This window comes from Solanum tuberosum, unplaced genomic scaffold, assembly GCF_000226075.1.
Source record: "Solanum tuberosum cultivar DM 1-3 516 R44 unplaced genomic scaffold, SolTub_3.0 scf00008, whole genome shotgun sequence".
NCBI classification, from domain to species: Eukaryota; Viridiplantae; Streptophyta; class Magnoliopsida; order Solanales; family Solanaceae; genus Solanum; species Solanum tuberosum.
In genome coordinates this window covers 3,678,134-3,705,676 of record NW_006238934.1, presented here as the reverse complement: position 1 = coordinate 3,705,676, position 27,543 = coordinate 3,678,134, and the positions used below count along the sequence as shown (strand labels likewise).

Here is a 27,543-nt window from a genome sequence, read left to right as displayed (position 1 = left end):
ATATACCCCATGAACTGGCGGGAATTTGCACACAGCTAAAACTTCCTAAACCCTCTTCTCCCAACTACGGCGAACCACCATGAACACCGGTAACTCTAGGAAGCGATCGGCGGCAGCAACGCCGTCTCCTCAACAGCAGCAGAAACACCACGCCGTCATGGAAGAAGAGGACCTAGACGAGGATGTATTCCTCGAAGAGACATTGCTTCAGTACGAAGAAGATTCGCAGGTCCTTCGTGAGCTCGAAGAGAGCAATGCCATAAAGGAGAGGCTTCAGAAGTGGAAACGTCCTTCTCTATCTCAAGCTTACATCGCTCAGACACAAAGCATATGTAAGAAGATTGTAATTGAGAAACATTTTGCTCTTAATTTTCGACTTCATGCCTTTGTTTTTTTTGTTTCTGCTTGGTTAATGTATTGTTCATTTCTTTTTCTGGAAGCTCTTTTTTCTTGTTTCCCTAGATTTTTGAATTATTTGGTGAATTTGGTGGAGTCTGTCTCAATTACGGTGCTGAATGTTTAGGGTTTCTGAAGTTTATTTGGTGTTAAGCTTTTCTTACAAAGGATTTCAAGTCAGCTGGTGCGGAGTAGCACGGCTCCGGCTGCTCTTTTCAGCAATGTGTGCAGATTTTTTATTTGATTTAATTTTATATTAGAGCGTGCATTTGACATTTTGATGTAATTGTAATATAGTTTAAGAACTTCAGTATATATAACAACAAAAAAATACCCAATATAATCTCGCAAGGTGGGGTTTGGGGAGGGTCGAGTCTACACAGACCTTACCCCAACCTTGTAAGGGTAGGGAGGGAGACTGTTTCCTATAGATCCTCGGTTCAAGAAGAGATGACAAGTAAGCAATAATAACAAGAAGATAATAAAATAAACAAAATGGAAGAAACAAACAAGAAATACTAGAGATTTAAGATAAAACAAACGTAAGAATGGGAGTAATACCCAAGGATGAAAAAGAAAATTGCTTGGCAACCTACTATCCCTCTACCATGATACTCAACCTCCACACCCTCCTATCAAGAGTCCTGTCTTTGGTAAGTTAAAGTTGCAACATGTCTTGTCTAATTACCTTTCCTCAAAATTTCTTAGTCCCACCTCTCCTCCTCCTCACACCATATGACCAACCTCTCACACCTCCTTACCGAGGCATCTACGTTTTTCCTCTGTATATGTCTGAACTATCTCAACCTCCCTTTATACATGTTATCCATCACGGGGTTCACACCCATGTTGTCCTGAATCTTTTTATTCTTAATATTATCTCTCATGATGTCCCCACACATTCATCTCAGCATCCTCATATTTACTACTTTCATCTTATTGACAAACATTCTTAATTAGCCAACACTCTGCCCAAACAACATAGTTGGCCTAACCACCACTCTGTAGAACTTACCTTTTAGTCTTAACGACATATACTTTTTTTTTATGACAAGGGAAACCCGCAGTCGCTACCCTTTGGGTGCGCATAGGGTAAAACCCCCGCTCCTATGCAATAGCTCGCAAACCACATAGGAAAGGTAACCCGCACTAGGCAAGCCCGGTGCGACAAGCTCGACCCAGAAGACAAAACTTAACGACATATACTTATCACACAAATCAAATAATTTTCTATTTCAAAAAATACTTATCACACAAAACACCAAGTGTGAGCCTCCATTTCATCCATCCCGCTCTAATACGATGTGTGACATCATCGTTAATCTCTCCATCGCCTTGGATTACAGACCCTAAGTATTTGGAACTTCCTCTCTTGGGATGACTTTAGTATCAAGCCTTACGTCCTCGTTTGCTTCATTAATCACGTCATTGAACTTGCACTCCAAGAATTCTGTCTTAGTCCTGCTCAACTTCAAATCTTTAGACTCCAGGGTCTGTCTCCAAACTTCCAGCTTCACGTTAACTCTGCTTTGCGTTTCAGTCAATCATGAAAGAGAAGTGCTTTGAGTACCCTCTCACTGTCCTTACCCGAGTCTTGGTTCCATCGTACATGTTCTTAATCACTTTAATGTAAACTACATGGACACCTCTCACCTCCAAACATCTCCATGGAAGGTCGCTTACGACTTTGTCGTAGGCTTTTCAAGGTCAACGAACACTAAATTTAAGTCCCTCTCTCTTTACATTGTATATAGTTTGACTTAAAAAGAAACGAGTGAGCCTACACTTGTCTAAAAGCTACATCTGGGTAATGCTCTTTAACTCAGGGTTTTTGCAGTTGAGATTTAGTCCCTTTTACGTACTTTTGATTTTTTAAAATAGTTAAGCTAAGCTAGTCTAAATGTCTGTTCGGTAAGGAAAATGTTTTTTGAAAATTGTTTTCCAAGAAAATACGCGGGTTTCTTATTTGTGGAACTTGTTTTCTTATGTCCGCTACGGAGTTCATTTTCTTCATTTTTAAAGAATTTATTTTCCCCAGGAAAATATTTTCCATAAATTTTGACCAACATAACATGGAAAAATAGAAAATATTTTCCTCCATACCAAACACAACCTAAGTGTTTATATGTGGAAGCTGTTTTCGTTTATTATAGGAATTTGAAGTTCATTTACTTTAAAATTTAAGTTCAGGATTCTTAGTTTTGTAGTTCTTTTTATTTATTTATTTAATTAATTTGGAACATTCTTATATTTTATTCTTTCCTTGGTTTGTACTCGTGTGAATGAATTGTTCTGTACTCAATTAAGGAGTATAATTCAAAAAAGTTTTTGTTTTCATTGTTTAATGACTTTCATATTTATTAAATATCAGAAAACCTAAAGCAAAAATTTGAATTTTGAAGACAGAATAGGAAGAAAAGTACCTACTTTTGGATTGCTCATATTGACATTAGTCTGACGCCATTTATAAGTATTGACAAAAAATAGAAACCTGTTGTTGCTCCCAAAATTTTGAAGCCTTCTCTTTACCAATCAAAAAGAAAACAAAAGTTTTGAAGTTTTTTCGTGCTCTTGGTATGAGCAACAATTGTTTTATTTCCTGAGCTCAAATGGAATCTTATTAAGCAAGTTTAAGCAAGTGACTCACACTTGGTGGTAGACAATGTATGACTCAAGTAGAGTCACAATGCACGTCTTGTACTTATTATCTTTCGATAACTATTCGGGTGTTTATTAATGAATAATTTTGACTTATCCAAAAAAAGCATTTGTATATTGAGTTGAGGGCAAGATGTACATGTGGATCTTATAATACTTTAGTGAACAATAAGAAGTTGGATTTTTAGGTAAAACAAAAATGTTTCAAAATACATCAATTACTTCAATAAGTTCTAACTTTCACAATCACATTCTGAAAGTTCTGTTGAAATTTGGTGGTCCTGTCTCAGCGTTTCAGCAGCTGGAAATTGACTACATTATTGCACAGAGCCATAAAGAATTGCTGCCTAATTCTTCTGGTCAGGCTGCTATTTTAAGAATCTTCGGGGTCACAAAGGAAGGTTTGTCAATTTTTAATGCTGTTGTCATATGCATTTGCAATTCTTGTTGTTGTGTTGTAGATATGGTGCTATTGATCTAGAAAAGAAGATATAATTCTTGCATTCCAAGTAATATAATAGTCTCCTAGAGGTATAAATGCACGTCATGAAATGGGAGTTGTTGTTTTTTAATCGGTGAAGCAGTTTTTTTGTAAATTAAAAACAATTAGATCGTTCTGAGGGCTGCAAGCTTGTGAGGCACGCTGATACCAAGCACAATTTGGAACATAGATTTTCTCTTGACTGTGTATAACATATTGGTACAAATTTGAGTTAAAGTTGTATCTTCGTGGATTCTCTAGTTGTAGTATTTTTCTTTTGTGTTTCTGTTTCTATTGTTTAAAGAGGTTCTTGTGCCATTTCCTTTATAGAAAAAAATTATAGCTTCTTTTTTAGTATTTTCTATGCTATCATATTACACTAGATATTAGAAATGAACATCAAAAGCTTAAGTGGAGGTGGTACTTGGTAGGGTGCGGAGTGAGTTCAGAAGGAACACGATACTTTGGAATCCATCATTAATGTATTTATTGAGGTTGACGTAGCTTGTCTTCCACTTACTAAGAAATGTCTGTTTATGCCTGGTCAGGAAATAGCGTCTGTTGTTTTGTACATGGATTTGAACCATACTTCTATATCAGCTGCCCTCCTGGAATGGGCCCTGACGATATCTCCCGTTTTCACCAAATTCTTGAGGTATGTTGACCTGCTTGTTTGCATAAGCATGCTATGATTGAATTCTTCACCAGTTTGGTTTATTAACGGCAAATGCTGCAGTTGCTATATTATTCTTGTTGGTTGGTGTAGGGTAGGATGAGAGAGGCGAATAGGAACAGCAATGCCCCTAAGTTTGTCCGTCGGATTGAAGTAGTTCAGAAAAGAAGCATCATGTATTACCAACAACAGGCTTCTCAGTCTTTTCTCAAGATTGTAGTGGCATTGCCAACAATGGTTACCAGTTGCCGCGGTATGTTTTCTGTTTCACTTATTCACTTATACTGTATCTTTCTGATGACGGTGCTTTTCTGATTTAGTCTACTCTTTTGTGCTTGGGGCACACGCGCGCACACAGGCACACATAGTAAAAGTTTTATTGATAGAAATATCAAGATCTAAGACAGTGCTGGAAAGTAGATGTTTACTTATGATGTTCAGTTGGGTTAATTTAACCCCTGTATTTAGCACTGAACAACTAGTAAACTCTATCATTGTGTCCTCATATATATATATATATATTTTAAGATTACAACAGAACCTAGAAAGTTGGGAAGTCCATCAAAAAGATCTGGTCTTTGGTTCCTGCTTGTATTTTTGGTGCTTACGGGATTGGATAGAGAGGAACAAAAGGTTTTTTGATGGCATCCCAACTCCCATTTCTTCTCTGAAGCTACGTATTTGATCAGTATTCTTAGTTTGGGTGAACCACTCGTCTGTAATTACTGTCGAGTCTTTCCTAGAATTTATCAGCTCCATAGATCTATGTTGATAGTTGTGAACTTGTGATAGCTTTTTTTGCCTTCCTGGGAGCTGATAATCTCTTTGTAATGCTTGCATCTTCTTGATGCTTTTTGTTAATGATATCCTTCTTATTTCATTAAAAAAAGGAAAAGATTACAACAGAAATTAACAGGCTAAGTCATTCATGTTTCAAACTGCAAACAGCTGCAGTTTAGATCTTGAAGTGCTGGCTCGTTTCCTTCCAAACCACCTAACACAGCTGAAAGGTTCTCCAACGCCCTCTGTTCATTTCTCATTTTACATCCAGTCCAGCTCTAATAAGTTCTTAGACTGTCCTTGGCATTACTCATTTTATCCCAAAAGTGTTTAAACAGGTTTCTCAATTGAGCAGTTGCGTGGGCTTGTGCTATATTTAATATGGCATTTAGCTTGCCAGTCTTGCCTGCTCTTGCCATGATAATTTAGTGTATTACTTCACATTGAGTCATAAAATAATATACTTGCATCTTATGCTTCCTGTGAAATTTCTCCTTATTCTTCTCACTTAAGTTTACTTGTTGAAATCTGGAGAAGAGTATGTTCGACAGAATTTGGGTTATGTTCTTCAACATAATTGGATGCACCAGAATTGCAATAACGTGTTTAACTTCTGATTGATTTTATAGAATTGATTCTATTACCAATACCTTTTCCTGCTTTTCCCACCTGATTGAAATGTAAAATGGGGCAGGTATTCTCGATAGAGGTATTCAAATTGACGGGCTTGGTATGAAGAGCTTTCTTACCTATGAAAGTAATGTTCTTTTTGCCCTTCGCTTCATGATTGACTGCAATATTGTTGGTGGCAACTGGATTGAAGTTCCAGTTGGGAAATACAAGAAAGCTGCAAGGAATCTCTCCTATTGTCAATTAGAGTTTGATTGTCTGTATCCTAATGCATGATGAATATATGACCTAAGAGTGCATTCTTTCTATCCATAAGGGATCATCATCCGGAACTTCCTTAACATTTTCTTTTAGCTATTCTGACTTGATAAGCCATTCTCCTGAAGGAGAATTTTCGAAGATGGCTCCATTTCGCATATTGAGTTTCGATATTGAATGTGCTGGTCGTAAAGGCCACTTTCCCGAGCCTACACAAGATCCTGTTATTCAAGTTAGTCCCAATTTATTCTATATATCTGGAAAATATATGTTGTTTACTTTCCTGTTGCTGACAAGATTTTAACTTCATTCTAGGTGGCCAATCTGGTTACCTTGCAGGGACAGGATCAGCCATTAATTCGGAATGTGATGACCCTTAAGTCATGCTCACCGATAGTTGGGGTTGATATTATGTCCTTTGACACAGAAAAAGAAGTATTGCGGGCTTGGAGGGTAATATTTCTGCATGCAATTTGTATTTTAATTGGATACAGTTTCCACCATTTCTCTTCATTTGTGTGGTGGTGGGAATGGGGGTTTGTTGGATAGGCGAGCAGAGTTTTTGTGTGTGGCAGTTGATTCTTTCAATTTGGCTTCATGTGATGGCACTTACCCTTTTACACGGTTTCTTTTAGCGTGAGAGTTTCACATTGTCCGTGTTGTTTTATGCTCCAGATTGTAATGCACAAGCAGAAGAGTGAAGCTGGCTGAACAGACTAATTTGGACAAGTTAGAAGTTAAAAATTATGGAAAAAGGAGTTAGAAATAATGATGGAAATTTAACTTTCATGGGCTATTTACACTTCCCTTACTTGGCATATGAATCTTGGTTGATTGGTGCTGAGGAAGTGGTGGGACTTTCTCATAGTTAATATGAACATAGTGTGTTTGGATATGCCATTTCAGTCTCATACATTAGTTTGCACAATTGCATAAAACTATTCCAGAATACTTCCCCGAAAACAATTTTTTGTAAGAAAAAGATGTATCTACTATTAGTAATACCAATGACCAATTTATGTTTTCTTTTAACCTTCTTGACTTGCAGGACCTTATCCGGGAAGTGGACCCTGATATAATAATTGGATATAACATCTGCAACTTTGATTTGCCATATCTCATCCGGGTAATGAGCTTCTGTTTTCCCTTTTTTGATTGGTAAAAGGTATTGTATTCCGGGTAGCAAGCTTCTTATGTAGTTATATGTTTAAATAATGGCTCCAAAATAATAATATGAGAGCTAAAGTGAATAAGATTTGCTGGGCAAGCTTAACAATTGATTTGTTAATATAGTAGCCAAAAGTGTTGTTTCTTAATTATTAACTGGATTAAGAGACGAGGACTATAAAAAGTCCGTAGGCAGAAGTAAAGGAAAGCACTACATGATAAATCGTTGTTTAGCTACACCCTTGTGGTCAATGAAGTGGGAAAGAACTATGAGGTCTCAGGTTCAAATCTGTTGATTAGGTGATTTCTTTCCATTTGTTCTAGCCTTGGTGGACAGAGTTACTTGGTCCCTGTTGCTAGTGGGAGGTGACAAGTATCCCATAGAATTAGTTGAGGTGTGTGCAAGTTGGCCTGGACACCACGGTTATTAAAAAATAAAAAATAAATTGTGGTTTAGCTGTGAAGCTGATGGTGGAACTGAAGTAGAAAAATTTGTTTCTTCCCATCCCAAAAGAGACTGGGAAAGGCTAGGTCATGTTTGTTTTTCGATGTGTAATGTTGAACTACTAAAGGCATTTTATCTTCTTATCAGAGAGCTGAAGTCTTAGGGATGGCAGAATTTCCTGTGCTTGGACGCATCAGAAACAGCAGGGTTCGTGTAAAGGATGCAACCTTTTCCTCAAGGTCATATTATATCTTTTTGTTTGTTATCTTCTATTTGTTTAGAAGTACTTTTAGGTTTCTACTTTATCTGTAGGTAAAAATTCTATCAGTACAAAACTGCATTTTTTTTCACTTGGTGTCTGTTGACTATATTGGTATCAAACCATGGCCTGTTCAGTTTGCATTTATATTCCATCACTGTATGTGGTTTCTGAAATATGGGATTGTGTACTAACCTAAAACATGTTCCAATTAGTTGCCGCTTATCAGAATCTTTCTAATATTTCTCCTTGTAATAGGACAGTAAAATGGAGTAATTGGGATCTCCCATATTTTTCCTCCTAGAGCATTGTTTCATCTCCAAAGGTGTAGTTGCAGCATTTCTTAATTCAAACATTTCCCAAAAATTCACACGACTGAAACTCAAATATCAGTCTTCAACTAGTTGCTTGTGATCATAAAAGCAAATTTCCCCGAGGCTATGCTGAAACTGATTTATTCTTCATTTAATTGTGTGTGATTAGGGTTGTCAAATGGACGTGTCAAAATTGCCTCAGTTAATAAAATAACCAGCACAATATTTATTTGGGCTGAAATGGACTAAACTGCGGGTCATAACCCAATCCACCCAATTCTTACTAAGATTTACTTTCCTTGTTTGTTCTTTTATAAAAAAATTTACCTATTAAACTGTTTTTTCCTTTACTAGAGCTATATATATGTATCAAATAAAAAATGTTGTTTTGAGAATATTTTTTGACAAAATGTTTTATGGGTCAATTTGGGCTATCAACCAACTTTTTTGATGGTCTGAGTTAATAAATGAGTGGGTCAATTTGGGAGGGTCATGCTTTTCATGTGCTAATTTTGCCACTCCTATTTGTGATCATCAAAATCTAAAAGAAAAATATCCCTAAGGGTGACAAGTACATGCAATTGAGTTTTGTGTTTAGTGTAGCTGACTTTATCAAAAAAAAAACTTGAGAAGCTGTTGACTGATATATGCGTTTTGTGTTGCAGACAGCATGGGACAAGGGAAAGTAAAGAAATAACAATAGAAGGGAGAGTTCAATTTGATTTATTTCAGGTTTTGTTCATTATGGCTGTATCAACAAGCTGTTCTAATTGCTGTAGAAAGAACTTTACTTAGGAAAACAGTTGAATGGCAGTAAATCTGTTATTCTCTTGTATCGCAGGCTGTGCAGAGGGATTATAAGCTAAGTTCTTACTCACTAAATTCTGTCTCAGCACATTTTCTTAATGAGCAGGTTAGTTTTTGCTCTTCTATCTATAGTTTCTTGTCACAACTCACATACTGCTACATCTGCCCACAACCATGTACCTTCTGCCAATAAATTTGTACATGATTTTGAGTGATGACCCTATATGTGCTCTTGTTTATGTTCAAACACTTAAATGCTCTTTATTTTTGCTTTGTGTATCCGATATCTTAAAACTCACTGGTCCATTTAATCGGAGTCATGCGTAGGACCCGCCATAGGGGAAGCGTTACCTACCAGGAGTTTCTGTGACCTCTGATTAAAGTTGGAGGGATGCCATCCATAGCACTTTCTCTACTTATGTTGATAACCAAGTTGAGTGATGCCATCCTTGCGGTAATGCTTTGTAGTTTCCTTGTGTACAGGGTTGGTTAGCTTGAAGGATCACAAGTCTACTTGCTAGCTTTCTATTTTGATTTTGGCATGTTAATTGTGAAATTAATGGCTTGAGCTGTATTTGATCTACATAAGTTAGAAAAGAAAAAATCTGTGATTGCAACCTTGAATTCAGTAAAAGAACAGAAGAAATACTCAATTTTGTGCAAGGAACATGTGTAAAAAGTTGTGATTTTTTTTCAATACAAGTGCACTTGCTAAAATCTGATCCTTTTCCAGTCACCACAGCACACATTTATGTGGAAAAAAGGGTAACTTCAACATGGTCTGGCTACCAGCTATCACATAACAACCTCAAGTACCATTGAACAAAACATCTTAAATTTAATAAATTTCAAGTATCTCATTTTTGCGTTAGTGTCTATTTGGTGCTGCCTAGATGCAATGGAAGCATGACCAGTTGGAGAGAGAAGATTCCAGTGAGCAAGGAGGAGTTGGGGAACTTGCCCCTATTTGTGTCTCGTGTTGATATGGAAAAAAACAAATGGAAGAGCTCTTTTTTTTTTTTTTGAAAATGGTAATGTCAAATGGAAGAGCTCTTTTAGGAATAAAAAAGGGAGAGCCAGGAATCAAAGATCAAATGAGAAGATCCTATTCAATCAAATTGCTGTTCAGAGTAGCCATGAACAGCAATGGGAAGCGCACATAGCATCGAAGAAGTCCGCATTTTCATTTATTGCCCACTGTTCACCGTATTTCTAGCTCACGTGTAACAACAACATGCCCCACAAATGGGGTCTGGGAATGGTAGTGTTACACATACCTTACTCCTATCTTGGGAGGTAGAGAAGTTATTTCCAGTATTCTCAGCTCAAGAAAAAAACATAACAACGCAATCTGGGGAAAAGAAATAACTGAAGTGAAGAAGCCAAGGCAAAATACTAAAGATAGCACGACAAAACATTCCGGAGAAAAAAAAAGAAACAATATCTACAACAAAACAATACTATAATCAAAGTACAAGAAATAACATAAAGTAATAGAAATCGGAGAACAAGAAACTATAAGAATACTGCTACAACTACTAGTACTCAAGCATAAGTGAGACAACACTCAACTACTTACTAGCCTTCTACACTAATTTGTGTCTTCCATAGGCTCCTATCTAAGGTCATGTCTTCGGTAAGTTGAAGTTATGTCATGTCCAGTCTAATCATCTCTCCCCCGTACTTCTATGGTCTACCTCTACCTCTCTTGAAACCATTCAAGTCCAACTTCTCACACCTCCGCATTGGGGCATCCGTACATCTCCTCTTCACATGTTTGAACCATCTTAGGCTCGCTTCTGTCTTCTCCTCCACCAAGGTCACTCCACCTTGACCCAAATATCTTCATTTCTAATTTTATCTCTCCTAGTAAGCCCACACATCCATCTAGCGTCCTCATTTCCACAACTTTAATCTTCTAATGTGAGAATTCTTGACTGGAAACACTCTGCCTGATACAACATAGTTGGTCATTTCTAGCTCCAGTGCATTCTTTAATTAAGTTCTCTGCGCTGGTGCACTATTATTTTTATTAAATTACTTGTGAAGTTTAATTTCAGATCTTTATCCAGTGGGGCAGAAAGGAAGACATCTTAATCATATTGTTTGACCTTTATTATCAACATATCATTGTATTCGGTGCTATCTGAAAATTGTGATAGAGGGTCTTTTATATTTTTGTTTTCCTTTATGTTCTTTTATGCCTATAATCTGTTCATTTGTCTTGTTTCCCCTATCCTTATTCCTATTGAATATACTTGTGTTGTTTAGAGCAAGTAATTTTTTTTCTAATACTACTGCTATGCCTGCAGAAAGAGGATGTCCATCATTCAATTATATCAGATCTTCAAAATGGCAATGCAGAAACGAGGCGCCGGCTTGCTGTATATTGTCTAAAGGTGTATAGTTCTGTTCCGGTTGAAGGATATTATTGAATTGGATTTAATTGTGTGCTGAGTATTGCTTATTTCATAGAACAGTTAATTCTTTAAGATTTTTTTGGATTTAGACATGCATACAATTTTCTTTAGATAGGGGGATATACGGAAAATTCTGCTTTAGGAATATTTAGTTTTAAATTTCTTATTGCTTATAGCAACAGCCTTTTGGTGTAGAATGCTCCACTCAAAAGATGTTTGCATGTAAAGAAACCAAATATAACTTCATTGTTTTCATCAAGAAGATACTGGTTACAACATTCAAGGGTGTGAGCTAGTGGTCAATAAAGATAGAACTATTGTTTGATTTTGATTATGCCAAACGTTGATACACCTCTGTCATCCTTTCCCAAATACAGTTGGACGTAATGATTGTTTCATGTAGATAACGAGCAATGGGTAGTTTTGGCCAATGACTTATAAAATGTAGTAATTGGTATTCTAGATGAGTTCGAATGAAATGTAATTTGCTGATGTGAATATTCAGTCTCACTCAACAAGAAAACTGAATGCTTTAGTTCCGTTACAGGATGCTTATCTCCCACAACGGCTTTTGGACAAATTAATGTTCATTTATAACTATGTGGAGATGGCTCGAGTCACTGGTGTACCTATATCTTTTCTTCTCTCAAGAGGGCAAAGCATTAAGGTTAGTGCTATACTTGCTTCATTTTCCTCTAGTGGAAAATTAACTAAGGTCTCATTTGTTTGCAATTAATGAAGGTCTTAATCTTACTTATTCAAATCTCCTCTTATCTTCAGGTGCTTTCTCAACTTTTAAGGAAGGCGAAGCAAAAGGATCTTGTCATACCAAATGCAAAACAGGCTGGATCTGAACAAGGAACGTTTGAGGGGGCAACGGTAAGAAAATAAGTAACATCCATCATATAGCTGGATATTTTATCTTGTAAAGAAAAGTTAGCACTTGTATAACTCCTGTTGTGCCAAGCTTTATATTTGGTATATTACTCTTGTTAAACATATGTTTCGAGTATTAGTTGAGGTGCGCTCAAGTTGGCCCTGGACACCACAATTATAAAAAAACTACATGGATGTTTAGAGGATATCAAATCTGACTATCACACACCTTTTATATCCTTTGATGTTGATTTCTTAGGTTAAAGGTACTAACTGTAAGTCTTGATTCTTGTGTATTTTTCCTTTCAAAATATCTGGACAGGTTTTGGAGGCACGGGCTGGTTTCTATGAGAAGCCAATTGCAACGTTGGATTTTGCATCTCTATATCCATCAATCATGATGGCATATAATTTATGTTACTGCACGCTAGTAAGTGTTCTTGTTTGAGTCTTGACCATGATATTTCTTTTTTACCCGAGTGTTCAATTGATGTTGGTGAAACCTTAGAATTAAGTGCTGAGCATTAAGAACTTCAAGTTAATGCTTCCAGTTCTAAGTTTTGGTTTTCTTCCCTCATGTCTAGGTAACTCCTGAAGAGGTTCGCAAACTGAACCTTCCTCCAGAGTGTGTCAACAAGACCCCTTCTGGTGAAACGTTTGTCAAGTCAACCTTACAGAAGGTAAATATAACTGTTGGTTTAATTCCGGTATTTATGTTCTTGTTTCGATTATGATAATTTAATTGTTTTTTGTCAGGGAATACTTCCGGAAATTCTTGAAGAACTATTGACTGCTCGTAAAAGAGCAAAAGCAGATTTAAAGGTGTTCACTAAATTTTTGTTCTTTTATATTTTTCTACTATCTGTTGCCTCATTTTGCTTTGTATCTTGATTTTTTGTTGTCATTTTTTTTCTTAGAACCCTTCTCTGATTAACTTTACTTTTGAATCGAGGGTCTATCGGACACAACCTCTCTACCCCACAAAGGTCGGGGTAAGGTCTGCGTACACCTTACCCTCCCCAGACCCTACTTGTGGGATTACATTGGGTATGTTGTTGTTGTGTTCAGTCTTTGGAATTTGATTCCATCTAACGTTTGAAAGAATCATTCTGGATTTATTGGGAGTGGTTTCTGATCCAACTAGCTTTGGGTTTAATCAAGGACATCAATCCTCCACATCTAAGATTATATGCAGTCGGCATATGCATATATCTCAAATGTTTTAATTCTATGGGTAAGAGACAAAAACTAAGCATAGAGAATCCAAAATCTGTTTTTTTTTTTGGTAAATCAGGATACTTTGATTGTGAAGTAGGGCTTTAAACTTTTTACTTGAGATTTCTTTTGTTTGTATATAGGTACACTCAATACGGCCCTCCTTTCACTAGATTTATTGGCTCTTAAAATTTCCTTTTTAAGGAAGTGATAAAAGGAATTCGTAGTGTTTTCATTTGTCAGTGTTACACTACTGCAACCAAACACTTGGTGTATATTTTTACATATACACATCCTAGCACTGAGCATCTTATTTCCACAACACTAGTATTATATGCTATTGGACAATGCAGATGACTAGTTTTTTTCTTCTTATTTTCTTGCCGTTAAAATGGATAAATCAATTTTTCTACAGAAGGTTGATTGTCATGGAAACTTTAAAAGTGGCTCTGGGCCCTCTTGTAACCTGATATTTTATGGCAAGATTGTAAAATCCATAACAACTTGCAAAGAGCTTTTGAGGGACACAATGTAATTTCATGCTATGTAGATTCTTTTTATCCTTATGCCTTGCATTTGAATAGATGTGCATCTTGATGTGTAGCTTGATTCTAGCATACAAAAGTTCCATTTTACCAATCTCTCTAAACTTCGGTTCTTTAAATTGTCGTTTGATCCATGAGAATTCTCAATTTGCCACCGCCATGGCTCCATATCCAGCTTCTGTCAACTGCATTTTGTTTCTTACTTTTCTGATGCATCAAATTAGTATAAAGAATCCAGTTTCTTGAAGTGAACTGCCTATCTTTTTGAGAAGATATTGATGTATTCCTCAGCATTAAGGATATACTGGGGACCTCCAAAAATTGGTTCCCAACAAGAGAAAAAACAAAAAGGCTAATAGATTACGAAGTGCCAATAAAATCCAAAATTTGTGCAGCTTCTTCTATCCCTTCCTCTTTACACCAAAAATATGAAGTAGTCAGGCAGTTCCATTTGACTTTCTCTATTGAATTAGCCTTGTTTTCAAAGCATCTGCTATTTATTTCTTTCCAAATAGACCACCAAATGCATGATGGTATTATACTCCACCACTTTTTCTTAGATTTTCTCCCCCCTCTGCTGATCCAGCAACTAAGTAGATCTGGTGTATGCTCAGGCATAATTCATTCTGTATGTGTTAGTCCGAGAAAAAGGTTCCACGATTATGTTGTCACTCTGCAATGGAGGAACAAGTGGTTGTTGGTTTCCTCAGTCTCATTACAGAGAGAGCACCAAGAGGCAATATAGAAACCCCTCCTTTTCAATTTCTCATGTGTGGACACACATGCTCTTCTGGCAACCAACCAAGAGAAACACTTCATCTTGGTTGGCACCTTGTTCCTCCAAATCTGCTTCCAGGGGCCAAGCTTACCACCTGGATGCTCCTTCACCTCCTTAATATATAGCTTGTTAACAGAAAGGCCTCCATCTCTAGAGTATTTCCATATGATTGAATCTTTTTCTGCCGATAACCCATTGAACCCGTTCAGAGCATGTAATGCTCAGCCACTCTCCCAATCTCCCAGTCATTTAAAGGCCTTCTAAACACAATATTCCATCCATGAGTAGACCATACCTCAGCCACTGTTTCTTCCGGATTGGTACACAAGGAAAACCGGTCTGGAAATAAGACCATCAGTGTCTCATTTCCATTCCAATTCTCCTTCCAGAATAGGATTTTAGTCCCATTTCCCACCTTGTAGACTATGTGTCTACTTAGATCAGGCCAAAAATTTCTTATTATTCTCCAAGCTGACACCCCATAAGTGCTATTCACAGTGCCGGAGACCCAATTTCCATTCAACCCATACTTGTTGACTATCACCTCCCTCCACAGGCCTTGTTCCTCAGTGTTGAACCTCCATAGCCATTTTGACAAAAGGCATCTATTTTGCAACCCCAAGTTTCTGATTCCAAGTCCACCGGATTGTTTATGTAACTGTGCAGTCTGCCATTTGACTAAATGTAAACCCTTCCCTTCTTTATTCTCTATCCACAAGAAATCTCTTCTCAGTTTATCAAGTCTTTCTTCCACTTTGGCAGGCATAGGAAATAAAGACATAACGTAAGTTGGAAGAGAGTCCAACACAGAGTTTATTAAAGTGACTCTCCCTCCCAAAAAGATATACTGAGCTTTCCAATTGGCCAATTTTTTCCGTCTTTTCAATTATGCCATCCCAAATTTCTTGCTCCTTATGTTTGTGCCCCAATGACATGCCCAAGTAAGTTGTGGGAAGCTGGTGAACTGCCTATCAGAAGCCCGATGTGTTTACTCGAGTATTAGTCTACTCACCATTTTTTTGCATATCTAACAGATGATGTGTAGATAAATATTTGAGTTATCCTCTGAACTTTGAATTATGACAGTATATTTTGGGTTTCAGGAAGCCACAGATCCTCGAGTCAAAGCTGTCTTAGATGGCCGTCAGCTAGCTTTGAAGGTAATTCATGTATTGTTAGTGAATATCCAATTTTGTAACTTTGTTCTTTCACTTTTTCTTGGCAGATATATGAATTTGGTTCTCTTTGTTATTGGTACTACAATGACATTAGGACTATAAAGAATTTAGTCAGGTCAATAACTACTGATGTCTTCTGGTTTTCAGATCAGTGCAAATTCAGTATATGGGTTTACTGGGGCTACTGTTGGTCAATTACCATGTTTAGAAATATCTTCAAGTGTTACTAGCTATGGTAATGCAATTATTACTAGCAATTTTATTACATGACACTGAACTATTGAGATTTTGTTGTATAGAAAGCCAATTCAAGTACTTGCCTTTTGAACTTGTTTGTTCTTCCTAGGTCGACAGATGATTGAGCACACAAAAAAGCTTGTAGAAGACAAGTTTACAGTACTCGGGGGCTATGAACACAGTGCTGAGGTACATTATCTGAAGTTTTTATAGATGTTATAGATTCCCAATTAATATCTTATGGGTGTTGTCAAGACTATCACTGGTTGGTTATCACTAGATTATTAACTTTATCAAAAAATTGTTCCTCTAATAGTGATTGTTTTGTGATGCCAGGTTATATATGGAGATACAGATTCCGTGATGGTGCAGTTTGGTGTGCCTACAGTGGAAGAGGCTATGAAATTGGGTAGAGAAGCTGCTGATTACATTAGCGGGACATTTATCAAAGTGCGTCCTAACCTTCAGTAGATTTAATTGTATCTAAACACCTTTTTGAAAAAAACCAGTAGCATCTAAACACTTCTTCAGATGATCACTTCAGTGCAGTTTCTTGTTCTTCGTTGACTATCATTTTCTCTTGAGACAAGTCTGAGCCTGCTTACATGCCACAACTACTGTTACCCATGAAGTATTTATATTCTCTAATCAGTTGGTCAGTTATTGCTATTTGATGATGCCCATTAGGTGGTTTTGGTCTTTCATGGTTATAGCATATTTGTGATTAGGGTATATATCATGAAGAGGAAGAAGTGAAAAAGCATCAGAAACGAGTAAACTTTCTGTGCTCGATCAGTTCAACTTCTTCTTGATAAGAAGTATTGATATACTTATTCCACTTGATGCAATTTTGTAAATTTATCATGGTTTATGGTATTCTAGTGAGGAAACTTGTTAACTTGTGAGATCCTTGCTAATAAAGAGAATCCTAAAATGTTTAAATATTGAGATGTGTTCTCAGCAGTGTACCGATGTTATTTTTTTATCTCTTCTACCAAAATTTATTTTTCATTTTTTCCTTCTGCTGGTGGTGGCATATTTGATTTTCAGCCAATAAAACTAGAATTTGAGAAGATTTATTACCCATATTTGCTGATTAGCAAGAAGAGATATGCTGGCCTTCTATGGACAAATCCGGACAAACATGACAAAATGGATGCTAAAGGTGAGCTCTGTCGAGGCCTATCCTTTTCATCTTCAGCATATTCTTGGAACTTCTCTCACCCTTCAATGTCAACCTTTAATTTTTTTCATAATATTATCCTTGAAAACTTAGCAAATCAAATGTGTTACTTCAAATTTAATTATTCTTACTTTATTCAAATTATTCATTTCTTAGGTGCATATTGTGTTTGATAAATTGATACAGTTCTACCATTTTTCACCAGGGATCGAAACTGTTCGGAGGGATAATTGTCTCTTAGTCAAGAACCTTGTAACCGAGTGTCTTTATAAAATACTAGTAGACAGAGATGTTCCTGGTGCTGTTCAATACGTCAAGAATACTATCTCAGATCTTCTTCTGAACCGCATGGATCTGTCTCTTTTAGTTATTACTAAGGTGAGAATACTCTTAACTCAGGCAAACGTGGGGCGTTTATTTCTTGCAACTTGTTTGAATATTTTGGAATTGTTAGTTTATGTGATTAGCATTTGCTAACTTCTGAGGGTTAATAGGGTCTGACAAAAACTGGAGATGATTATGAAGTAAAGACAGCACATGTTGAACTTGCAGAGCGAATGCGCAAGGTTGGTTAAACTCAATTTATTTGTATATTTTTTTAAAAACATTAGTGGATTCCTTCAAGAGGGGTTCAGTTACTTTTGTCCTTTTGTCTGTGAAGATCGATGTGTGGCATCTTGCACACAAGTATTTGCTGCTTGATATTTGTTCGATCAAGTTTTTGAGTTTCCCATCTAAATTATGTATTGAATTTGTTCCTTATTTCTGGTGGCAAGGCTGCTGTCATCCAAATTTTTGATGGTTTAATATTCAAGTACTCTAGATAAGGCTAGACCAGACATCACTATATTTAAGTTATCTTGTTGTCAGTAGCTCAACTTTTCTGAAGTTCTGTGCTGGTTTTTGTGCCATGGATTCCAGTATTCCTCATATTTGCTGTTTAATCATACGTACTAGCAGCCAACTGATCTAGTATGTAGAAGTTTCAAGCTGTTCATGAGTTATTTAACCAAATTCTCCAGTCCTATTTATATGACTTATACTGGTCAGCGGTCACTTAGGCATGAGGAAAGTTCAGTTCTGATGTTCATCTCGAAGAGTATCAGAAGTTATTTCAGTTCCTCTCCGTAGTCTACCTTATGATTCAGTGCAATTACTTGCTCCCCTAGTGAGCATCAACCTCCAATATAATCAAGTAAATCCAGCCTCTGCAGTTCTATATTCTTTAGACTTCTATGATCAAGATAAAGTTAGTTTTTCAACTTTTTGTGCCTTGAGGCAACTCATGCAAACCTAACCTGCTTGAACAGTTTATGACTGAAAAGTTGTGTGTATATTTTTACCTTTTTTTGATGAACTCTGCCTATAGGGTTATCCTAATTTTTGGTGTAAACAGACTTTGGGGAGGGGGAGTTGGGGATCTGGTAGAATTAATTGGCAATGTGTAAGTTTTTGCGTGAGAACAGGATCCTCCTATACTTTTGTTTGTAAAGTAACAGCTCAATAGTCTTTTTGGTTCTGAGCTTTACTGTTTATACAATGTATTGTTACCTTTCTCAAAAAAAGAAGAAAGGTTATCCTACTTTAGGAGACAAATCAAATAAAAATATTGTAATATTATCTTGTAGCAAAAAAACTTTAGCTTATTCTACTTGCTCTTCTACACTAGTTAAAATATGTGTTGGAAGATTAATAGCTCCATTATTTGCTTTTGTTACCCTATGAGCTATGTTAGAACATATGTTTGTCCTTCATTGGATTTGGATTAGGTGTTCAGACTCCTTTACATAGTATCCGAATCCGACTTGTAAGCCCTGTTTCACAATTGTTTCTCGTTAATATAATTGTGAAGAAATGAACGTTGGGGTTAGCTCAATACCAAAAGTTAGCTCATGAGGAGGAGGTCCGAAGGCCTATATAAGGAGACCACAACCTTATAGCTCACGAGGGGAGATTTCTCAAGACTATATAAAGAGACTGCAACCCTTATAACTCATGATAGGAGGATTTCTTGACTATTAGAAGGTTCATTGTACTCAGAAGGAAACAGAAAAGTGCACCCTCAAGGGTGTGGCCTAGGGGTCAATGAAGTGGGTTGAGAATCATGAGGAAATCATGTTTAAATCCCACAGGAGGCAAACACCCTATTCTTACCTCTGTCCTAGCCTTGTTGGACAGAGTTACGCGGTACCTTGTGGAATTAGAAGAGTGTGCATACTGGCCCAGACCTCACTCTTTATCGAAGAAAAGAAAAAGAGAAGCGAGTTTATTAGAATATATAGTTCCACTTGTCAAAAAGGTTGATCAGAATATAAAGCTACTAAAAGGCTCATACCTATCCTTTTGTTTTGTTGGCTTGCTTTCCTTTTCCCTCTTGTTAATTCTTTCCTGTAATGGTTTCATGTGATTTTATAAAATATAATTTGTTCAACCCAAAAACAAAAGAAGGTAAAAGGAACAGGTTGTCTAAAAGACATTCATTTTAAGGTACATTTTATTTAGTGTTGGTGTTTTGCTTGCTCTCTTGTAACATTGTATTCAAGTGGCAGAGTGAGCTGCCCATTTAACTATTGCAGAACTTGCAGAAACCACATTTCTGAGATTCTTATGGTTTTAGTGCATCATAAAAAATGAAATTGATGAAAACCTTTCTTTTGAATGACAGAGAGATGCTGCTACAGCACCTAGCATTGGTGATAGAGTACCTTACGTAATAATTAAAGCTGCAAAAGGTGCCAAGGTAATCGTCCAACTGATTTAGTATGTGATTATAATCTCCACATTTTGTGTGCTTGTGTCAAATCATGGTTATATCATGACAAGCAGGCATATGAAAAGTCAGAAGACCCTATATATGTGTTAGAGAACAACATACCTATAGATCCTCAATACTATCTTGAAAATCAAATTAGTAAGGTCAGTATGGCTCGATTTTTTCATTTTATTAACATGCTCATTCTAACTTTTTTTAACGGAAGTGTTTTATATCAGCCACTTCTGAGGATTTTTGAGCCAATACTGAAGAATGCAAGTAAAGAGCTTCTTCATGGAGATCACACAAGATCCATCGCAGTTCCGACCCCTTCAAACAGTGGTATTATGAGATTTGCCAAGAAGCAACTCACTTGCATTGGATGCAAAACACCACTCAGGTGCTCTATTGTCTTTCTTGTCCCTATATGTTTTACAAGATAAGATTCTGTTTCATTTCTAAGGAGAATCCCTCCTTCCTCTCAACATTCTCCTTGACTTGTGAGTTACTGACATAGGATTTGTACTTCCAACCTAGGAGCACTAGTGTACCTTCTCTAAGCTGTATATTTGGTTGTTAATTTTAAGTTTCTGTTGAAATCGTAATTTATCTTGGAAGAGCCATTGTAGGAGCTATACTTGAATTTCATGCTTTGTCACTGACATGAATAGTAAGTAGGAATGTTGAGATAAAAGACTACCTTAGAGTTTGGCAGCAGTTAATATGTTTCAAAATGGATATGATGCCATTTTCTATAAAAGCTTGTTGTTGATGGGCCTTTTTTTACCAATGTTTATTACACCTCCAAATCAATGAACCTGCTTTATGAAAATGATCATTTGTCCCAATTTATCTTTTTTTTTTTTATTTCTTGGGCAAAAAAAGGTTAAAGGTGAAGTGGACCTAGGAGATCATAGAAGTATGAAGGCTCCCACAAGCTTGCTAACAATTTTGCTTCTCTCTGTCTCTGTTTGTGTATCTCTCTTTGACAAGAGATGATAAGCGGATGTATTGCTTGCTTCTTTCTTGAAAGAAGCTATAGTAAAGGTTGCAGAACAGCTTATTAACTTCTTTGCTCCTTCATCCAGTGGCTCTGATCGAACAATCTGCAAGCACTGCAAAGGAAGAGAGGCCGAACTTTATTGCAGATCCGTGGCTAATGGTATGCTAGGAATTCATCTCATTCTCTTTTGTGTATCTTAATTTCGTAAGGAGATGATGTGGCATATCTATTTAGATGATGTCTAGGGAAGGACTGAGAGCTATGAACTCCTTGAACGTTGCTTGCTAATTGTTTATAACTGTATTAAATGCAGTGGCTGAACTGGAGAATCTTTTTGGGAAGCTATGGACACAATGCCAAGAATGCCAAGGCTCTCTCCATCAGGATGTCCTATGCACTAGGTTCGAGTTGCTTTCTACTTTTACTGATAGATGTGTCGCTATTGCTAGTTATTGCTCTCATTGCTTCTCTCCCCCTTCATTCTTCTAAATGATCCTGATTTTGACCAGTCGAGACTGCCCAATCTTTTATCGGAGGAAGAAGGCTCAGAAAGACATGGCTGAAGCTAAAACTCAATTAGATCGGTGGAACTTTTAAATTTCAATGCCCGAAGTCCTCATTGCTGCAAGTCCAACCTGCCATTTTGCCAGGTATCGTAATTCTCTTATCTCTGGTGTGGAAGCAGCATAAAGTTTGGAAATGAACTGAATAACTGAGACTACTATGAAGAGGTACCACAAGTGCCTTAGAGAAGATGTCGCGATTGTTCATGAGGTAGCAATGTGAGGCTTCCTCAAATCCAAGAACCACTAATATACACGAAAACTGTCTGCCTCGATGAGTTTAAACTTCCAATCGTTTGCTAGATCGAATTCGGACAAACTTTCGTAGCTTCTAGCCAATTGAGGTGACTGTAAGTGTAGACTTGTATTGATTTAGAGATGTTCATGAGATTTAGATGACTGGGGATAGCTTTTCGTGATGTATAATATTGTATTCTGTGTACAGTCATGGCTGGAGGAATGTAATGTTTTGAGTTCCCTTTTCCTTGTACCAATTGAGTGCAACTTCTAATTAAACGAGTGTTTCATCATAGATTTTGGATCAGATTTTGAAAGTGATTTCAAATATCTGTTTGAGCATAAAATTTGATTAGATTTTGAAAATGTATCTTCAAAATGATTTCAAGATACCCAAAATTGGCTGACCAATTTCTGAGAGAATTTTTTCCTCCTTACACAATTTTCATTTTTCATTTTTTTCAAATCAAATTTTCTAAGTTTTAATTTAAAATGTATGATCAAATAGTAAATTCTTGGCTAAGTAGTACATATAGGTAAGGCTTATTTCCTATCTTCTTCTAGCATAAATAAATTGACTCATAGTTTATACTCTATTGTTTTATGTATGTGAGATTGTAAAATGGTAATCAAATATCATACCTGATATGATTATTAATTTAATAAAAAGCTATAAAAAATGATACTAATTATGCTTAGTTTTAATACGTAAATAACTCTCTTTGTTAATGAGCAACCAAACAACCTATTTTATGTATAAGTGAAACTATATACTCCGTTTCGTGTTATGTGACATTTTTTTTAGTTCATTCCAAAAAAAATGTCACATATAATTGGAGATAATTTAACTTCAAATTTCTCCTTTTACTCTTACCGAAATGATTTACAACATACAAATATTTAATGATTGTTTTAAAATACAAGTTTCAATTTTTTTTTTTTTTAAACACCATGTCAAGTCCAATGGTGTCACATAAAATAGAATGGAAGGAATATTATTTTCTACATGTATTAATTATTGCATCTTTTATTTTATATAAAATAAAACATAAATTCACTATTTCATAATTTATACATATATTAATACATCAATAATTTATTTCTTATCTATTAACAATCAATCTAAAAGTGATCAAGTGGTATAGTTGACTTACTGAATACTGACCACAGTATATGCCTTTTAAACGTCAGTAAAAAAAATAAAAATCTAGCAATATACTTCCTTGTTATGTTGTGTTTTCCGAAATGTAATTTAATTAATTTTTAAATAAAATATTTTAGATATTCAAAAATTATACGAAAAGAATATCATAAAATATTAATTAAAGTTTTTACAGTTTAACTCTAAAGAAAATTGTGACAATTAAAAGTGGACGAAAATATTAATATGAAGTCAGAGCAGCCACGTGACCACCAATTTATTTAGTTATCAAAGACAAATCAAATGCTGTGAATGAAATGCTTCTTTTACTCTGATGGCAACAGCAAGATGCCTGTCTGCTCAGTATACTAATTCATTTTATTTTTTTTAAAAAAAAATAATGTATCCTCTGACCAAAAAGCCCTTTTCACTTTTCATTTAAATTGGCTGCTACATGACCATCTCTATTGCATTGATACAAAAGTTACTCCCTCCGTTTCACAAAGAATGACCTAGTTTGATTTGACATGAAGTTTAAGAAAATAAACAAGACTTTTAAATCTTATGGTCCTAAATTAAAGTTATGTCAAATGTATAAAATTATTTTTTAATCTTGTGGCCTTAAACATGTCACGTGGAAAGTTAAATTAAAATGTTACCAAAAAAAAGAAAAAAGTCATTCTTTTTTAAACAGATTAAAAAGGGAAATAGATCATTCTTTTTAAAACGGGGAGTATATATGTATGTACAGTACTACCAAATCAATTAAAAACCTCCACGTCTCTTCTTCTTGTAAATAAAATGATAAGTAGGGGTAGTTAATGCATCAATATTAAATAACTTTTTACTCCTCCGCACTCCACACGTGTCCATTATTGTTCACTATTTTTTAGGCAAACTATTTTAACACTTTTGCATTATTTTAAGGGATAAGAGTTTGAAAAATATCTCAATTTTGGTCGGATTTGTTGTTGCGATTCTAAACTTTCATGAGGACCTTCTACCTTCCTAAACTATTTAATAATGTATTTTAAACATATTTATTTGCCCACATGGACATAAAAAATAATGTAAAATTATAAATAGTAATGTGTCCACGTGGGCACATATATACCTTTAAAATACACTATTAAATAGTTCAGGGGATAAAAAATACGGTATTAAATAGTCTAGGGAGGTAATAGGTCCTTATGAAAGTTTAGTATCACAACAACAAATTCGACCAAAGTTAGAGTATTTTTCAGTCCCTTATTTTAAACTAATACTTCATTCGTTTTCAATTTATGTTACACTTTTCAAATTTCGAGATTTAAAAAAGTCTTATTATTAACAGTAATTACCAATTTTTGAGACTTATAGTACTTTTGCGTAGTTTACAGATATATAAATTTCATTTCAAAACAATTGAAGATTCCACTTGCAAATTTTCGATTAAACCTAAATTGTTTGACTCTTAAAAAATAAAAAATGTTACATAAATTGAAACAAACGAAATATTGTTTAAATTTTCTTACTTTGATCATACATATGTTAAAACAAAATAGATGAAACAAAAGATTATCCATCGTCACGCCTCTTTGTAATCTAAAATCGAAATATTAGGGAAGAAATTCATCCAAAACTAAGCAAAAGAGAAAGAGGAAGAAGACTATTGGAAGTACCACTAATTCTCAGGAAGAGGAAAAAATCATTTAAAATTAAAATTAGTTGTTCATTTACTAAATTAAAAAAATATTAAATAATTTTTTTAAAGATTTTTCCCTGATTGAATACTATTGGAAGTACACCTTGTTAGAGAATATATATTACTATATATATATATTAGAAGAGTCTAGGATTTACTACCATTGTTCCAATTAAATCATTACAAATGTCCAATACTTACTATATAAAATATATAAGTGGGCCCCACCTCCTTCCACTTAAATAATAATTTTCAACCTTATCTTGGTAAAAGTTGAATTTATTATCCTTTTCATTTAATTTTATATGATATTATTTTTTCCTATAAAATCATAATTAGAACAAACAGAGTAATAAATATTTTTTTCAAAATTATGTTAAAAAAAAGTACTACAAATCACAATAGCTAACAATTTAAAATATTTTTAAAATCATATAAAAATTTCAATAACTTCTCAAATTCCATAATATAACACTTAAATACTACATATTATATATTAATTATACTATACTATAAATGACTTAAATACTCCATATTATCTATTACAATAATTAACAATTATTTGACACTTTAAATTCTATCAATGCCATATAAATTAGGATAAAAAACCTAACATATAATATTTAAATATATTTAAAAATACTATAAGTAATACTATACATTACAATAATTAACAGCTTCATTATTTAAAACTTATATACAAAATTTAATTGACTCTCTAAATTCTATTGGTACCACATAAAATGGATTATATGATAAACATATATTGTTTGAAATTGACGAAAAAGAAACAATAAATTACAATAATTAATAAAAAAAATTGTTGACGAAATTGACGAAAAACAAATTATAAATTACAATAATTAACAAAATAAATCTCTCGACTCCAACAAATCTATCAATTAATGCCACATAAATTGGGACATGGCAAATAACATATATTATTAAAAAATTAGGTTCAAAATGTACTATAAAATACAATAATTAACAACTTAATATATTAAAGAGACATATAAAAAATGGTTAATATTTGAAATTCTGCGTGTGCCACATAAATTAGAACAAACAGAGTAATAAATATTTTTTTCAAAATTATGTTAAAAAAAAGTACTACAAATCACAATAGCTAACAATTTAAAATATTTTTAAAATCATATAAAAATTTCAATAACTTCTCAAATTCCATAATATAACACTTAAATACTACATATTATATATTAATTACTATACTATAAATGACTTAAATACTCCATATTATCTATTACAATAATTAACAATTATTTGACACTTTAAATTCTATCAATGCCATATAAATTAGGATAAAAAACCTAACATATAATATTTAAATATATTTAAAAATAATATAAGTAATACTATACATTACAATAATTAACAGCTTAATTATTTAAAACTTATATAAAAAATTTAATTGACTCTCTAAATTCTATTGGTACCACATAAAATGGATTATATGATAAACATATATTGTTTGAAATTGACGAAAAAGAAACTATAAATTACAATAATTAACAAAATAAATCTCTCGACTCCAACAAATCTATCAATTAATGCCACATAAATTGGGACATGGCAAATAACATATATTATTAAAAAATTAGGTTCAAAATGTACTATAAAATACAATAATTAACAACTTAATATATTAAAGAGACATATAAAAAATGGTTAATATTTGAAATTCTGCATGTGCCACATAAATTAGAACAAATAGAGTAATAAATATTATTTTCAAAATTATGTTAAAAAAAAGTACTACAAATCACAATAGCTAACAATTTAAAATATTTTTAAAATCATATAAAAATTTCAATAACTTCTCAAATTCCATAATATAACACTTAAATACTACATATTATATATTAATTATACTATACTATAAATGACTTAAATACTCCATATTATCTATTACAATAATTAACAATTATTTGACACTTTAAATTCTATCAATGCCATATAAATTAGGATAAAAAACCTAACATATAATATTTAAATATATTTAAAAATAATATAAGTAATACTATACATTACAATAATTAACAGCTTAATTATTTAAAACTTATATAAAAAATTTAATTGACTCTCTAAATTCTATTGGTACCACATAAAATGGATTATATGATAAACATATATTGTTTGAAATTGACGAAAAAGAAACTATAAATTACAATAATTAACAAAATAAATCTCTCGACTCCAACAAATCTATCAATTAATGCCACATAAATTGGGACATGGCAAATAACATATATTATTAAAAAATTAGGTTCAAAATGTACTATAAAATACAATAATTAACAACTTAATATATTAAAGAGACATAAAAAAGGGTTAATATTTTAAATTCTGCATGTGCCACATAAATTAGAACAAATAGAGTAATAAATATTATTTTCAAAATTATGTTAAAAAAAGTACTACAAATCACAATAGCTAACAATTTAAAATATTTTTAAAATCATATAAAAATTTCAATAACTTCTCAAATTCCATAATATAACACTTAAATACTACATATTATATATTAATTACTATACTATAAATGACTTAAATACTCCATATTATCTATTACAATAATTAACAATTATTTGACACTTTAAATTCTATCAATGCCATATAAATTAGGATAAAAAACCTAACATATAATATTTAAATATATTTAAAAATAATATAAGTAATACTATACATTACAATAATTAACAGCTTAATTATTTAAAACTTATATACAAAATTTAATTGACTCTCTAAATTCTATTGGTACCACATAAAATGCATTATATGATAAACATTTATTGTTTGAAATTGACGAAAAAGAAACTATAAATTACAATAATTAACAAAATAA

At 34.0% G+C, this 27,543-nt stretch overlaps 1 protein-coding gene across 1 annotated transcript; it reads left to right on the top strand.

The window, feature by feature from the left end:
• The first annotated feature begins 44 nt into the window (after positions 1–44).
• Positions 45–22,150, top strand: LOC102604894 (DNA polymerase delta catalytic subunit). The gene is made up of 30 exons (XM_006339163.2): positions 45–332; positions 3,345–3,455; positions 4,084–4,190; positions 4,302–4,461; positions 5,683–5,878; positions 5,973–6,108; positions 6,192–6,329; positions 6,925–7,002; positions 7,636–7,727; positions 8,727–8,793; positions 8,903–8,974; positions 11,181–11,267; positions 11,836–11,955; positions 12,069–12,167; positions 12,487–12,594; positions 12,749–12,844; positions 12,921–12,986; positions 15,806–15,862; positions 16,028–16,115; positions 16,227–16,306; positions 16,454–16,567; positions 17,168–17,282; positions 17,506–17,678; positions 17,795–17,866; positions 19,966–20,040; positions 20,127–20,216; positions 20,292–20,452; positions 21,141–21,214; positions 21,369–21,456; positions 21,565–22,150. The coding sequence occupies exons 1-30, from the start codon at positions 80–82 to the stop codon at positions 21,650–21,652; spliced, it is 3,261 nt and encodes a 1,086-aa protein (XP_006339225.1). The 5' UTR covers positions 45–79; the 3' UTR covers positions 21,653–22,150.
• Positions 22,151–27,543: the final 5,393 nt, after the last annotated feature.

Bases quoted from the DNA above. Each gene is read 5' to 3' on its own strand.
- LOC102604894 (XM_006339163.2), top strand. From the start codon at position 80: ATGAACACCGGTAACTCTAGGAAGCGATCGGCGGCAGCAACGCCGTCT. The intron at 5,879-5,972 runs GTATCCTAATGC...ATTTTCTTTTAG, and splicing joins CAATTAGAGTTTGATTGTCT to CTATTCTGACTTGATAAGCC. The intron at 11,268-11,835 runs GTGTATAGTTCT...GTTCCGTTACAG, and splicing joins TTGCTGTATATTGTCTAAAG to GATGCTTATCTCCCACAACG.